Consider the following 17,627-nt stretch of genomic DNA (forward strand, 5'->3'; position numbering starts at 1 on the left):
CTAGTTTTTTTGTGTGTTTTGAATTTTAAGAACATTTCTTGTAGCAACTAACTAGTGATGTGATAGTGATATGGTAGGGAAGCTGGTTTGCTTTTCATTGCAAAGATAACTTGGCACAAATGTTTTGAAATAAATTAATCAATAAAGAGGAGCCATTCAAATACTTGAAACTTTGACTCAATCCTATTTCTGAGAATATTTTTAGGAAAGTATGAAAAATATAATGTTATATGCATGAAAGTATTTTTGGTAATTGCTTGCCTTCCAAGGAAGGGGAATGTGTAGCATCTTTGGGTCATTCTAACACACACACACACACCCGGACTCATTCGTCTTATGTAGGCCTGAATTGATGCCATGATGCGTTCTTTTTTTGTTGACTTAAATACCTATTATAGATCAATGTTTATACTTAATGTATTTCTTTGTAATTTTTTTTTTTTGGTCTGTAATTTTTTGTTTCATAATTTATTTTCCTAAATCTTGCTGAAATCAACCGATCACTCCTGAAGACATTTTGGAAAACATTCCAAAGCCCCTTGGGGAAAAGCCAGGGCGTCCGGCTCTGAGCAAATATAATGCTCTATTTGAAACAATGACCATGTTGTGAAACTGGGATGTGGCCTAAGCTGCAAAAAATGTATCTGGATTCTGAATGCTGCACATCTGGCTTTATTCCCAAGGGGCAAAGTTTATCTGAGCTTCTATTTTCTTTCCTATATCGTATGTGATAGTGTCAATAGTAAAGTCTTAAGATTTTTCGCAAACTGGGTTAACCTATTAGCCTGGGACTGACTGATGCATTTGATTGAGTAATAGTCACTCTTCAAGCTTGGGGAATTTTGACTGATTGTTGTTTATTGCAGGGTGATGCTCAAAAAGGAGAAACTGGAGAAAGAGGTCCTGGGGTATGTACACAACTGGAATGCCTTCCTGAGGAAGTGATCTCAGGATCCTAAGGTGCTGTGATTAATCATTTTGATCCCTGCAGGGCAAATGGCAAACCTGACTTCTACCTACCTGTGTTCTGATGGTTCAGGCAGGCAATCAGACATATATATCCTTAGAAATGAAAATGTGAGGAGAACATACTCTGTTCAACAGGAGTGATAATGGAACCTGGGGTTTTTAACCTCATGACAGTCCCTGATGCTTAACTGGACACTTGTGAAAGCCTCAAGTGAGAAAAGCATTTTGCTTTACTTCTTGTATTTTTTCTATGATGAAGAATGAGTTTCAACACCATAATAATTACATTGTCTAAAGTATGCTTTTCTCAATATAATCTATAAACAAAATAACATTTATCACTTTAGTTGTTTTCTTATCTCCCAAATTGGAAGATAACAAAGATTTCTTGAGAAATAATTATAGTGTATGTCTTATTTTGCATTTTCTTGGGCATTGTGGTAAGGGTAGCAAATAGCAGAGAAATGTACGGTGAAAAAAGGAGGCCTTGTTGTGTTGTACCTCTCTGCTTGTCCCCTTGGGTATAAGTCCTAGACTAAGACCAAGAGATTTAAATACTGTTCTCTTGGTATTTTTAATTAACTTTGTGAAAGAATCTGATAGAAAGTCTGATAGTCTTAATTAGAATTCATTCAGAAATTTGTGTTATTTATTCAGAAAACATTTCTTAGGATTCTTATAGATATATGCATACCAGTAAGAAAAAAAGTATATTTTTAAAAAGCTTATTATGTCTTAGGAGAGATAAGATATTCTGAATAGCTACAGTTTGAAGCAGAATATTGTCAAAAGGTCATGAACAGGTACTGAGAGGAAACTGGAGTTATCCAGGTGTATTTTACAGGATGATCCCTGAAGATGTAGGGTTGTGACAGGCACAGATAGGGCAGAAAGGGGGAAAGACAGGCACTTCAGACGGAGAGAATGCCATGAGCATCAATCTGAGGGCGTGTACTGATTTGGAATGGTGAAATGAGTTACTTGTCAGATTCAGTGTGAAGGGTGGTTGGGGCAGAATGCCCAATGTTAACTGCAAGGTCTGGATTTTGCTAGGTGATGGGAAGCTCCTGAAATTTTAATGAGGTACATGACCCAAAAAATTGTGTAATGGGATGATTAACCTGCTGAGACTCTTAACAAGGAGAAAGAGAAGCACTTAGAAGAAGGTCTGCTATTAGCTGACGTGAGAGGTAACAGAGACATTGGCTCAATCTGCTCTGGCCAGTATGAAAACCACTAATCAAATGTGGCAACTGAGCCCTTGACACATGACTACTCTGAATTGAAGTGTGTTGTAGGAGTAAAATATACATTGAATTTTAAAGCCTTAGTACAAAAAAAATTACCTCATTGATAATTTTTATATTGATTGCATGTTGAGATGACAGTATTTTGAGAATATAATCTTAATTCCATCTCCATATTTTTACATTTAAAATAGGACTATGAGGGCATTTAATATTATATATGTGGTTCACATTTGTTGCTTACATTACATTAAACAGTATCAGGCTACAGAAAGGAGAAAATAGAAAAGAAGAACATTGTGAGAATCCATGAAGGGGAGGAAATGACCATGAGTGGTGACTAACTCTAACTTATATATTCAACAAATATTCACTGAGTCCTCCTCTCAAATTTGGTCTCAAATACACCGAGAAAATGAATGGTTCCTCTATCAACCCTGATGAGAGAGTGGCCTTTTAAATTACTGTTTTTTGTCTCATGTTGACAAAAACCAGTAACTTAACAGAGTGCTAGGCACTCTGTTAGGTTCTGGGAATTCAGGAGTGAGCAAGACAGTCCCTGTCTTAGTAAGTGTTTCAGTGAAGGAGACAAAAAATAGGTAAACAAATAGGTAATTTCAATCAGAGAAGTGTTATGAAAACACTTATAAAACAAGGTAATGAAGGTATTCAAGAGAGAAGCCATAGATACAAAGGCCCAGAGAAAGGAACATGCTTGGTAGACTCAAGAAATGGAAAGAACCCCAGAACATGTTAATGAGTGATGGGAGGCCACAGAGATAGGCAGGGGCTAATGATATAGGACCTTGCAGGCCAGGATCAGAAGAGTGGATTTCAAACAAATTATAGCAGGAAGCTGTTGCAGAACTTTGAACAGGTTGTATTAGAGGGATATAATGATAAGAAAAGGACAGAGAAAACAGATGATTATAAAATTTTGACTGTGTGATCTGAAATGTTATGATATCATTACTAGACATATGAAAATAAGAAAATATGCAGAGTTTGGGTACAATTTTGGATATTGTAAATTTGACTATATAAAAACTAGTAATTAAGATGCCCTGATTGGAAAAAGTAAGAAAAGAAAAAAGAACCAATATAACAACTAAACAATGAATTGACCATGATTTTCAGAAAGAAAACAGGAAGAAAAAAAAGAAAGACAGACTATTTAAAAGTAATATTTCTTTATTTTGTAAAGCTGTATTGGCTCCTTCCCAAATTCAGTCTTAACTTAGCTTTTTTATACCATTGGTTTCACTAGATTGATTTAAATATGCCATACAATTCTGTTTTGTGCTTGATAGATACAGTTGTATGAAAATTCTGTTTGGAAAAAACTAATTTTTGCTTAGAGCGGATGGCTTCCTAGTCCATTTAATAGTCAATACTGTATTACTTAATGAGCTTATGAACAGAGTCACAGTGGAGAAGGCTGTATGGGATTTCCAGGACTGACTCAGAATACAGCTGAGGTGCTGGTGCTTTGTTCAACATGAGACAAAAAACAGTAACTTAAAAAGCCACTCTCTCATCAGGGTTGATAGAGGAACCATTCATTTTCTCGGTGTATTTGAGACCAAATTTGAGAGGAGGACCTTAATGGATACTGATATTTACTTATATTCTAAAGGCCATTATCACAGATTATTTTCAAAGCAGTTTCTCTAATGGCCTCTGTGAAACATTCTCAGCTGCAATAGTTCATAGTTTGAAAGTAAATATAACAATTTAGAAAGGACTGTTGTGGGTCATCACTTCTACATTGACTTTCAGTATAGCTTCTCTCCTTCAGCTTGGGGCCAAAGGGCAAGAAATTGGGTTTGGAAAAAAAATACTTGAAATAGAATAGAAGGTAGTAGGAAGACAGGTTCTTTTCTTCTCAGTAAATGTATATTTCCCAAGCATACAGAGAAGTGAAATTGTTTACATTTACATTCTTATTTTCCAAGACCATATAGATATGTTTTTGTTATACCTTATATGTGAAAAATATCTAATATGTCCTCTAACTCTGCTCTATAACATTTTACTTTTCATTTCATTTTTTTTTAAACTAGGGAATTCCTGGGTACAAGGGTGAAAAGGTAAGAATTGTCTATAGGTTCTCTCTGACCTCCTCACTTCTCACAAAGTCTGCAGGTTGAAAAGACTACTCCCCTTCTAGATCATATTTTGAGTAACCAGGACCCCAGAAATCCCTGCAAAATGGCCCAAGCCTGATTGGAAAGCACACATAAAATTCTTTCATGTATCTATTTATTTTCTTCCTAAGCCTGAGGGGGAACCAAGTGGTGGCTGTTTGTAGGGGCAGTAGGAGTCAAAATCTGTACTTAATATCCATAAGCACTTGGGCAACTCAAGATCTCTGGTGTTTGTTTCTTTATCCATGTAGAACTGGATTAATAGAGGTCTGTCTAATTTACAGGGTGGTTGGAGAATAAATGAAATAATGGGTGTGATAATGTATTGTAAACTGTTTGTAGTACTAAGAATGTAAGGTTTGATAATGAAGAGGCAAGAAAAATGTTAACATGGGGAAGTTAAAATTTTTCATGATTATAAAATTATAAAATTATTCTACATATAGTTGAGGAAGAGTATGGATCCCCCCACCATCTTGATTTAAACAATGAGGTAGTTATCAACACCAGGAAGCTATGTGCATACACACACACACACACACACACACACACACACACACACACACGGGCTCATGCACACACACACACACACACACACACACACACACACATTTAAAGATTCATATAACTTTCTGGAGAGTTTTAGACTCACCGAAAGAGTTCTAAATTGGAAAATACAATCTGTCAGAGCAAAGTGACTGTGAACCTTCCACATTCAAGAATTCACTAGGAGGAGCAGTATCACAAATCCAAAGCTGGAAACAGCTAATCTGTTCATAGCTTTCTGAAGCACTTGCTCACTAGAACTATATAATTGTGACCATTCCACAGGGATTAATGATCCCACCAAAAAAGAAAATGCCTTTTTCTGAGGCAAATAACATGAATACAATATTTTCATTGATAGAAATCTGCCCCCCAAACAAATGCTGTTCCTCAGGACCCCAGAGCTAACAAATTTGTCTGGACAAATGGAATGTGAATTCTAGCCGAAAGGATTTTTGAGCTTATTTTTGGTACTTTTCTGTTTTATATTTTAGTGGTTGACTCATTTTGTTCCCACCCAACATTAGTAAATTAATTGCTTTATAATTGAGTCTTCAAGAATGATTTTCCATTTACATTCAGAAATAAACGTTCAACTTGTTCTGAGTGAAGACTCAGTTTTTCCTGAGTTAGTTTGACTCCAAAAATGAATAGAGAGAAAGCAGATTGCTTTTTAACAGATAGCTGACTCAAAGAATTACACCTTCTTCTTTCCTGCTCCCGATGTCAGTGAAAGTCCAGGTAGAACCCTAGGTAGAAATGCCAGGTCACTGGAAATAACTTATATCCCATGATACTGTGCTCTGTTCAGCTATGGTGACTGATACACAGATCTGGAAGTTTTACAGGCTCAAGTCTGTGGTCATAGACAAAGAACTTAAATCTTTCTGAGCCTCATATTCCTTATATATGATTGAATATATGTATATATACATACATATATTTTATATATGTACATTGTATACTGTGCAAGGCAATATACTTGTGGAGATAGCAATCATGTAAAGTCTGTGGCACACACTTTACACCCAATAATTGGTGATTATAATTGTTATTTCCTTCCTTAAGAAGTGCTGTTCTAAATGTGGTCTGAAGGTTGGCTGCCAGTCTTGTTAATGGTTGCTGTTTAGCAATCAGATGAAGCTTAAACCAGAATATAAGTTTACAGTATTCTATAAACACTATTAAATTCAGTGGACAGTTATTTCTCATGACATGGCTTTCTTGATGAAGGAAGTAATGCATTGCATTACATTCTGGTGCAATTTCCTTATGTCACAGTGACATATAAAGTAGCATGTCCTAGAATAGCACATAGATAATAAAGTCACAGCAGAAGCAGGAATTAGTATTGAAGGCACTGAATCAGGAGTCATAGACTAGCATGTATGTGTAAGTAAACCATTTAATCTCTCCAACTGTTTCCATATCTTAAAAGTAAGAATTGATTTGAGGCTCAGAGTAAAAATATATAAAAGCATTTGAAAATGCTGAAGTATTTTATTAACAAGAGATAATTTTATCATGATTATGAAATTTGTCATTTTTCTAAATGGATGTGACTTTTTACTTCTCCTGGAAGTCTTAAAGTCTGATATAATGGGTTAGTATTCAGAGGTTCCAATTCTTATCTGATTGGGCAAACCACTTAACTTTTTAAAAAATAAATATTTACTTTTATTTTAAAATAATTTTGATTGACAAAAATTGTATATATTTAAAAAATACAACATGATGTTTTGAAATTTATATGCATTGTTAAATGGTTAGATTGAGATAATGAACATATGCATTACCTAACATAGTTACCATTTTTTTGTGTGTGTATGTGTGATGAGAACACTTAAAACTGCTCTTCTAATGCTTTTCAAGAATACAAGACACTGTTACTAATTATGGTGACCATGTTGTACAATAGGTCTTTTGTACTTATAGCCCTTTTGTAACTGAAATTTTATATCTTTTGAGCAACTCTCCCAAACTCCAATCTGTTACCCCTGGTAACCACCATTCTACTCTGTGCCTCTGTGAGTTCAACCTTTTTGGTTACACATAGAAGTGAAATCATGAAGTATTTGTCTTTCTGTGTCTGGCTTATTTCATGAACATATGTCTCCCAGGTTCATCCATATTATCACAAATGATAGGATTTCCTTCTTGCAGGCTATACACAGTAGTGTTCCATTATGTACATAGACCACATTTTCTGAATCTTTTTTGAATTGCAAATTTTCAATCTGTAAAATTGGGTTAATGATATCTGTATCAGACAGTTAATGCCAGATAATATCTGTAAAAAACACTAATAATCTCTAAAGCATAATTCCAATGTTAGTTTTTTTTCATCAATATTCTACGGAAGAGAGTACAGTAGAGCATAATAGTGGAAAATATGTAGCACGCTCACAGCTGTGCTGTCTCTCAGTTGACCTTGCTCACTCATCACGGTACTCTTCTAATAAATGGTGGATGTTCAGGTACTTTCCTTCTAATTTCATTTCTCTCTCTAATCATATGTCACACCTCATTAGATGGCATCACTGGTTTGAGCCTGTCAAGTTAAGGACGACTGATATAAAGGTTTCAGAATGCAGAGCCAATGCAAACCTCAGTATTGAGAATAAAATTGTATAGAATCTGTGTAGAGTGCTTGTGTCATTTGATTTTGCTGGAAATCTTAAGAAAAATCCTATTCTTGACTGACCATAAATGTCCTTTTATTCATTTTATGCATTTATTTTTTAGGGTGAACCTGGAGAATGTGGTAAACCAGGAATAAAAGGTGACAAAGTAAGGAAGATGTTTTAAAAATATTAACAGCTGTGATCCCCTTTGAGCTGTTTTCTTAAAAGGAAATTCCTGGGGTGAATTATGTGGCTCTAGTACAGTTGGAGAGTCATGGTCAATCTTCACATCTGTGAATCATGAAGTCGAAAACAAAAAGATACCTTACCTAGTGAATAAAGGCCCAAATGCCTTCGTGTAGGCCATTAAGACTTTGTTCTGCAACACCTTAACCTTTGAGGTCAGTTCTACACAAAGTCATGGTGGGAAGAATGATTTAACCAGTAAAGTCAATTCAACTCCACCTGCATTTTAATCTAATTGCTTTCTAGATGTAACCACTGAGGTCAGGCACTTTTCAGAAAGTGAAGAATTCTGTTAAATTAGTGAAATAGTTAGAAACAATTTGGCAGAGGTAAGCATAGATAGGGTTTGAAATTTTGAAAATATTTACCTTTAGCTAAAATATAAACACAGATAAAGGACTTAAACTGGGGACAGTATTTATAACATTAAAAAGTTACTTAATAGATCAAGAATATAGAGAATATTTAAAAACATAATGATAAAAGACCCAAGAAAGCACAGAGTAAAACTAAATAGCTTTCATTACAGTTGAGAACTATTAACAATAGTTAATAGATACTAAACTTTTAAAATATCTTTAATTATGGGAGGAGGCCAAGGAGAGAAAGTAAGGCAGGTTAAAAGAAGAGAATAAGATAATGACATTGGTTCATGGAATTAAGCATTTAAAATCACTTGAGCCTTCTTGGAAGCTTTTAAACTGTTGTAGAGTTAAAGGTCAGGTGGATCTGCAAAGTGTAGCTTAGTAATTATCTCTGGGCAAAATGAAAAGTGTAATGATGAAGAGGTTCTTCCTAGAGGACAACTGAAAATGCAAGATGGACATGGGGTCATGGAAATACAGAAGAAAGGACACTCAGAATAGAACAGAAACTGAAGTCAAACAGTAGCTAGAAAAACATGAAGTAAAAATGGCTGACAAATAATTAATCTATTGCATTGAGTAAGATGCCAGATATTAAGCACTCCATTGTTCTCTGTGCCAAAAAAAAAAAAAAAAGAAAATACTGCCAATTATAAATATATGATGTGATTGACTATAAGACAGTCCCAATGTCAGAGATCCAAATATATGAAAAAATGTTTTATGTTCAATGAAATAGGGTCCTTGATATGAAGAATTTATAAGAAAAATATATGAAGAGCATGAAGAGATACAAAAGAGGAAATATAAAAATGAGATATAATAATAAACAAGAAATGAGAAAAATGTCCAAGGATAGTAGCTATCAGATAAATGAAATTAAGACATTAAAATATTATTTCACAAATCAGATTAGCAAACACTGAACTAATATATAATACTCAGTCTTCATAGGGATTCTATAAGATAAAGGTTTTCTATACTCAGGTGATGGGAATGGACAAAAGACTTCACAAAGGAAGTTTCTTTCTACATATAGTGTGAGAGGCAAAGGAGAGTGATAACCTTAAATGTATTTATAGTCTATGACTAAGTCATCTAGGAAATTACTCTTAGGAACAATTCTGAAGTTGGACAAAAATTTGTACACAAAGATGTTTGTTATAATGTTCCTTAAAATAGCAATCATCATTCATACTTTAATTTCAAAAGGAGGAGAGGAGTAAATAAATTATGATAGGTCTCTATTCTTGAATATTTAAAAAAATGAGAATCTGGGAAAAGAGAAATTAGGTATTATACTTGCATACAAGTAAATTTTGATGGTTTTTGAGTTATGGAAAATATTGAAATATTTTCTATTAGAAGAGTGAGTAAAACAGTATTTTGCTAAGTTCTATGTCTAGAAGATGAACAAAAGAGTAATCTAGATACCTTGGAACTTACTAAATTGTTAACTAGTGATATTCCTTATTGGAAGGAAACAATTCCACCAACCATACTGTCCTCTAAAGGATTTTATGAAGTAATTGCTTTACTCTGATCAAAATATCAATACATAGGCTAAAAACTGACATGTACAATTGGATTTTCATGGAGTTTATTCATTAAAGCAAAGTTTGTCTTGAGGTCTCTTGTTAATTATAACAATTTCAATTTTTGGCTTTGGTGTGGGATAACCAGGGAGAAGACTGGCCATTACAACTGAATATCCCCTTTCCTCCCACCTAAAATCACTGCCCTTAGGAGATGGATATTTATAGAGACTTACTATTAATCTTATTCCACAGGGATACCCAGGGCCATCTGGACCAAAGGGACCAAGAGGACTTCAGGTAAGGTAACTAAAATCAAATCTAGGTTTGGATTAGAATCATTTGGGAACTTTTAAAAAATCCCTTTACCCACTTTTACACTCTGCCAATTAAATCAGAATGTCTGCAGATTGGAACCAGATTGCAATATTTTTAAAGATCCCCAGATGATTCCAATTTTTCAGCAAAGTTTGGAAACAACTCTCCTAATGTTTTGCTTAGCTAACTCAGGCTCCCTAAAGACAGGTACTGGCAGGCAAGTCCACTTAGTGAGCACCTAAGGAGATGAAAAAAATTAAGAGTCTGGGTATATGCAGAAAGTCAAAGTAGGCAAGATCAGGATGTGTCTATATTTGCACTGCTACTATGATGGGAAGAGGTATGCTTTTTATCTAAATTATAGTATTTGCATTATTGCATTACTCTAAGTACTTAGTCCTCTATGATCATTATGGAATAATCCTTTAAGGCATTTTTTTAAACTTAGATATATTGCATGAACTTCAGAACACAATTTGAATCTTTTTCCAGCCTAGGGACTTCTAAAGTTACAGTGGGTATATATGTATGTGGAGTTAATTTTAACCTTTCAGAAAGTCTGCTGAAAATTGTACTTTTACCCAAGATTTCCTACATGAAATTTAGTTAGCCAACAACTTCTCTGCTTTGGCCAGGAATTGTCAGAGCAAGCCAGTACCTCTGGTTATCACAGAGTCATTGGAAACTATGAATTTCAATTATATGGCTTAGATATTTTTTTAAAAAATTGTTTAATAGGAAAAATCTTTTTAAAAAGAAGTTTGGCATGGGACTAATTTTGGAAACAGGTTTAGGTAACAAATACCTCATTAATAAGACGCTTGCTGTCAGCATAAATGTTATTTTAGAAGCTACTCATTCAACTCAGGGAATTTTATGTCATTTGATTTCTTGATTGAATCTGATCCCAATGTAACTCTGAGCTATGTAGTCCGACTTCTAACTCCAGGATCTCTAGGAACCTTAAAGAAAGATTCATTTTTTTGTTAGCCTTTTGTACACAGAACTAATTCTTTGTTTTCATCTTGGAGCAGGGCATTAGTGGACCTCCAGGAGATCCAGGCCCAAAGGGATTTCAAGGCAATAAGGTAATCTTACCCTGTGATTAGAGACAGGCAGAGTGCCTTCTCCCAGTGGCTTTATGGTAACACATGTTTTTATTAGACTGACATCAATGGACTCTTTGAGGAAGTATCTTTGGAAATACTTAATAACCTGCAGGTGTATATACAGAATCTAGTTCAAGTATAAGTAGGAAGCCAGTGGTATAGCTTTATCATTTATTAGTCTCTTACTTGAGGGGGGCATTATTAAGCATAAACCATTATCTAGAATCTTCATCGTATTTCATTCCTACTCATGTTCTTTAGTCGTTTTATGGGTCACTAGAAACTAAAAGCACTACCAAGGAACCCAATTCAAATCATTCTCTTTCCCACATGTATACAGGGTGTTAGGGAATGGAATTTATAACTATTATACCAACAGAAATTAAGCAACCACAACTATCAGTACCATGCTTGTAATGCCACCCATAGATAATCAGGCAAGACAGACAGGGAGGGGTGCAGCGAGAGCCAAATAGAACCCAAAGGAAAGACGAAAGACAGACACCAAGAGGGGTCCTTGAAAGACCTGGTTGTAAGACTCCCTTTTCCAATAAGAGTGACTTTTGATTTGTTAAAAGCAATCTTTTTGGTTTCTTTTTAACTCTTCTCAATGCTTAGTACATTTCACAGATGTAGTAAATATCCAATAAATGGTGTTGGCTTAGTGACTGAAGTTGTGTGGAATTTATATCGATTGTTAACTACAGAAGCTGCTATCCCCAGGTGACCCTGGAAAAAGCTAATCTTTTCAGGGTGATATTGGACTTAAGTTGCAGGACCAGTTGGGCTATTTGAGTGTTAATTTTCCAGAGAGAAGAAAGGGAGTGACAAGTATAGTATTTTAATGAGATAATGACAGTATGAGATTTCCCAGGCCACTTTTAATTGGCAAATTAAAATAGAATGGGCTTCTCAGAGAGAGCAGGCTCAAGCTTCATCTGGGGAGATTGTCTTTTCCAGTGCTTGCCTGTGATTAATTTTCTCTGGGGGAAAGAAATGCCTTGTAGAATACTGAGTAGAAGTTCTCATAAAATTGCTTTGGCTATTGGCAAAATCCTGCAGCAAGAAAAAAAAAAAATTTTTGACAGTACATACAAGTTTCTTGAATTCATTGGTTACATAAGATGATAATTTTCATGTTTGTGAAATAGAGGCTTAAAATCAGGGATCAGGGCAGAAGACTGTAACAGTGATAGAATTACAGAATGTTTGAGCCATAAATGATTTTAGAGACCATGCTGGTCCAACAATTTTATTTTGGAAATAAAAAATAAAGCCTGGAGATCAAAGGCTTGCTTTAGGCAGAGGCAGAGGCTGCTCCATGAGCTCCAGAGGGCTCTGGGGAGGTGCTGGGCTGGGAGCAGTGTGTGCAGCATTTGGTGATGGGGACTGTGCAGTGGTGGTGGCTGAGGACAGGTCCACAGAAAGCTGGCATCATGTAATCATTTCTATTTATTAATGGACTTACTAATTAGAATTTTTCTTAAGAATGAATTTATCTGAATAAAATTTAGTTTTTAATTCGGACAGTGCATTAATTCTTAATAAATAATGAGTCAAGTGGGTTTTCTGGGAGGGGAAGTGACTGATTTTTCTGACATAATAGAACTTTGTGTTTGAGTTTTATAGCATAGACATAAAAGACACAAAAGAAGGCATTTTTCCAAAAGTATTTGAGGAGTTCATCTGTTTCCTAAGGGCATCTCTTGAAATTAAAATTTTAATTGTGATAAAATATATGTAACATAAAATTACCACTCAGATTTGAATCACAAAGTGAACACAAGATCATTCCCAATTGAAAAGGTGTTCATTCTAGGGAATGCTGAGAGAGGTTAGGAGGCTGCAGGTGGGTATTGAGCTTCCCTCTCTGTCTCCCTCTAGTGATATTTCCAGTTTAAACTCACAAGTTTATAGGTCTCTTGACTCTTCCTTTGAGAGTATTACTGCTTTCTGTATTATTTCTATTATTCTTTGGATTCATTAGCTAGAGATCCATGTCACATTGATCATTAGTTAACTCTTCTTTTTGTATTTTTTACATTTATTAGTGTACTGTCTTAAAAGCCAGGTTTAAGAGAATGATTTCATCTTGTCTTCCAGAAAGTACTTCTAAATTTTGAAGACATAATAAACTAATTTGTTCCTCAGTCTGTAAACAATGTTATAGTGGCTTGTTTATTTTCACCCATTATCATTTTATTAGAAAATGTTTTAAAGAAACTGCTATTATAATTTGTGTAAATAATCTCTAAAATTCAGTAACTGCATTTTCTAACAGGCCTAGGGAGGATTATTTATTTTGTAACTTCTACAATACTTGTTGACATCTTGCAAATTAGCCTACTAAGGCACAAAGAGTTTGAGGAGAGGGTCCACGTTTACGAAATTAGTAAGGGACAGAATCAGAATTCAAACCCAGAAGTCTGCTCTTAACCGCCGGATGCTATTATTCTCTTAGGAAAAATGGCTGAATTTCCTGAATATTTATCTTGAGATAAATGCTTTTCTTTTGGACAGTATGGAAGTTGCATATTTTCTCTTCAAGTATATTCTGGCTGAGCACAACAGTCTGTTAAAAGGTACATTTTGACTTGACTATCTCAAAGTGCAGGAAAAGAAGGAAGGGAATCACTTGGGGAAAAGAAAACAGTAATTCTAATTGTGCATTTTCAAATACTGTGTCTCTTGTGAGACCTTAAAATAGAAACCTTGGGCTTGTAACATTTGCAGATTCTGTGAATTTCTAGATAGAGCATTCCCATATTTTTGAATTTATGAGTGGTCTCTCATAAGCTACAATCACTTTCTGTTGCCATAGGGGTAGAAGGTTTTTCATAAAGGTGGGCAAAGAACAAAAGGAAAAAAAAAACAGTATGTGTTAAATCAAGGGAAAATAGGCTTCTGCCCTTTGCACAAATCATTTCTGTCATTAATACTTTCCACATGTAAAGTAGCTCCTGTTCTGCACTGAATGTCCTTGTTGCCTTAGCAACAAAACATAGATGTTTCTCAGAATGACACATTGGCTCAGAGGCCACCTCAGCTTCTCCCACACATGAGGATCACATGGTGTCATTCATGAGAAGAACATCCCAGTAGTCTCTATGTGAAATAAATTGGAATTATAATCATGTCAGTCAGTGCCCAGGAAGGCTTATCCCTATGCCCAAACTGGAAATGAAACTCAGTAGAGAGCACTTACTGGGCTCTGAGGAAAGACTGGAGTTCCTATGAACTCAAGGCTGCCAACTTCCATGGGGCTGCTACTGTAGCCTAGGATGCAATCACATGTGGCTGCCAAAGGAGCCCTCTCATAAACAGAAAGAATGTCTTGATCGGTAGGCCTTTCAAATTACAGAGAACAAGTTACCAAAATTAATTATGAACAAATAAACCCAGTGGAACACTGGATGGGTCAGACCCCAATTAGGTCATTTTTGCCATTTCTTGATGTCTTTCTGAGGTTATTTCTGAAGTATATTTTCTTCTCAAATCTCATGCAAATCTGCTCTTTCCAAGATACTCTGTGTTCCTGGGAGCTAGGAATAGACTGTGGCATGGGGGGAAGCAGTTGTGACACTTGGAGGTAACCTAGCATTAGAGCTGTAGAGTTAGGGCCAAAAGAGCACTAGGAGATATCCCTGAAGTCTTTTCCCAAAATGAAGTACCATATGTAAATCCTCAAATAGTTAAAAATACCGTGTTAAAAATACTGTGATATTGTATTATATATTAATTGATCTTTATAGATAAATTGCTTCCTTCTTCTGCCTTCCATTCTATTTTAGAACATTCATATTTCCTGCAAGTTGTTTTTTCCTGTTTTCTTCTTGATGGACATTCATGTACGAGGTTGAAATCCTCTTACATATGAGATTTGGTCTTGCTTCATGTTCAATTTAGCTTCTTCAATGTTAAGAAAACCCATAGAGAAATCAGAATGTGGCAGTGAAATCAGAGGGAAGGATATAGCATTCAAGAATGTTGGCCATTTTCCCATCGTAACCCAGTAAAAGCTTCTTGTGCATTAAATAGTCTCATGTGTTATTTCTACTTGTACTTTCTTCTAAAAGTGGCATAAAGACTTGAGACGAACTTTTTATTTTTAGTTTCACCTATATGATTAGTCTCTTTTTTATAGTTAATATTTTCACTAGAGCAGAAGAATCACTATTAAAGATTTAGTTGTTTTTAAAACACATTTAAGTTTTGATCATTACTTAAAAACTTGATTTGGTCCAAAGTTAGCTTAGTGGCTTTAGTATGTCAACCTATTAAACATAACTAATATTTCCAAATTGTGGTTTGAAAATAGCTCAACACCTCAAATGTTGAACACCTATACAGAATTTTAAACTTTCTCCTCAAACAAGCAGCTTACATAGATTTATTTCAGCTCTCATACAACTCAAATACCTAATAATCTTCAAATATCATGATGTCGCTTTCAACCCCTTAAAAAAATCATGAATTGTTGCAGGATATATAATTTTTTATAACCTGAGGTGGAGTTAATGAGTTGAAACATATGTAGTATCTGCAATTTCTAGTAAAGAATAATTAATTGAAGAGAAAGTTTCTTAAGTTTACAACTCTCTGAGTAGAATGACTATACTTTTGACTACCCCAAAACTATTTTTAAAAACAGGGTCTTTGAACATGTCAGTTTTTCTGGTTGTCAAAAACAATAATGCTTTCTGGTCCTTCTGACAGGCTAACAATCTTGAACAAAGTTGTGACTGCTCAATCTATAGGAAAAATCCTTTTATAATTTTAATTATAAATATCTGTTAAAAGAAGATCATAGCCAAATTATGTGAATGTTTTTCCTTCAGAGATGTCAAAGTCAAATGCTCTTTCTGTTCTGGGCCTAATTAAAAGGAAAGAGTCATTAGTAATCTAGCAATTCTTGTAGTCGAGAGGACTTTGACCTGCACACACATCTGCCCACCAGGACTCTAAAGTAGCTTATTAACTCATTTGACATGAGACAACTGATACAGTGACAACTAGAAGTGGCTGCCAGAACATGTGGGATGTCAGCCAGTAGCTTCAAGGTGGATGATTTCCATGCAAATCTCTGATACATATGGTTCATAGCAGCTGGGCTATAATCTGTGTGTGTGTGTGTGTGTGTGTGTGTGTGTGTGTGTGTGTGTGTGTGTAAAGTTAGACTTTCATGTACCTGGATTGACATGTGAGTCAGTTTGTATAAATTATGTTTCAACATTGCTTATATTTTTTATTTTAGAGACTCTTTGTCTTCATATGATGGACCTTCAATTGTCTGGGTTTTGTCATTTTCATACTATTCCAAAGATATAAATTTAGTCTGTAATCAAATGATTTTTGAAATTCTTTAAGAATAGAATGAACAAGTCTCAAGAGGCAGTTTGTTATTGTTTTAAAATCAAACTGCTGGGATTGAAACCAAGCCTAGGCTTTATTAGCTGTGTAATTTGGGCAAGTTACTTTACTTTCTTATGATTCCATTTTCTTGTCCGTGTGGCAAGTTAATAATAGTACCTAGCTCTTAGATTTGTGAGGGTTAGATGAGTTAACAATATAAAACCTGTGGGAACCCTGTGTGTTGGCAATTTTTATTAAGCAGTTGAGTATTTTGATAACTTTTTTTTCTATAATAATAATGTAGACCAAGTGTATCCTGATTTGTTTTTACAATAATAATGCACACCAAGTGTATCCTGATATTTTTCTGAAAATAGTTTTTTATTACACACTTACTCTGAAATAAGAGAAATTAGGTACCAAAAATGAAGCTTGATTTAACTGTACTTGGTAACTATTATCTTCTTGTCCCCTGCTCCCCTCTTTCCTTTCTTCCTTCTGAAAAGGGCGTTTTCTGACTTTTCCTCCAAAACTTCTGTATATAGTCATGACTTCATGGAGTTTCAGCTGAGAATGGAACCTGGCTGTGCTTGACCTACTCTGTACCAACAAAATACTTGTCTCTCACTTTCTTCTCTTGGGAAAGCATGAGAATAACTGCCATGAGATTTAACATAGTAAAGCTGGTGTTACATCTGAGAAAGGACTCAAAGATATTGCTAATACATCTTTATCACAATGTTAACAAGATCCATAGGGATTATTAAATTATTCATAATTGTATTATCCAAGAAAAGGTAAAGTTCTGTCCTTAAATCACTCGGTATTTCAATGAATTGGAAAACCATTTATTATCTTAGATAAAAGAAGGACTTGCTTTGGTTATAGCTAGTTCAGGAATGGGGGATTGAATTTTCTTTAGCCTAACTGTTCTTTAACCTTAGGCTATTTATTGTGATTTCATTACTTTTTTCAGCTGGAAAAAAGACTAATTGTATTTTGGGTGAGTTTGTAGGAGAAACTGTGTATGAGGCACTTGATATCATTATGTAATTTATATACGACTGCTCCCAATTGAAAACTTACATGATCCCAGAGGAGCATTTACAGGTCCACAACTTCTCCTGGTGTAGACCAGGTTTTCTGTTTTGTTCATCTTAGACAGCTAG

The 17,627-nt window shown here is 34.9% G+C and overlaps 1 protein-coding gene across 4 annotated transcripts in view; it reads left to right on the forward strand.

Annotated features, from left to right (window-relative positions):
- The window catches only part of COL28A1 (collagen type XXVIII alpha 1 chain), a 175,576-nt gene that overhangs the window by 16,107 nt on the left and 141,842 nt on the right, over nt 1–17,627 (forward strand). For all 4 annotated transcript variants that reach the window (XM_079151795.1, XM_079151794.1, XM_079151793.1 and 1 more), the window contains exons 7-11: nt 867–908; nt 4,280–4,306; nt 7,655–7,699; nt 9,935–9,979; nt 11,032–11,085. In XM_079151795.1, the coding sequence (XP_079007921.1) occupies nt 867–908; nt 4,280–4,306; nt 7,655–7,699; nt 9,935–9,979; nt 11,032–11,085 (213 nt within the window). The remainder of the gene's footprint in view (nt 1–866; nt 909–4,279; nt 4,307–7,654; nt 7,700–9,934; nt 9,980–11,031; nt 11,086–17,627) is intronic.

This window comes from Sciurus vulgaris, assembly GCF_902686455.1.
Source record: "Sciurus vulgaris genome assembly, chromosome: 8".
Lineage (NCBI taxonomy): Eukaryota > Metazoa > Chordata > Mammalia > Rodentia > Sciuridae > Sciurus > Sciurus vulgaris.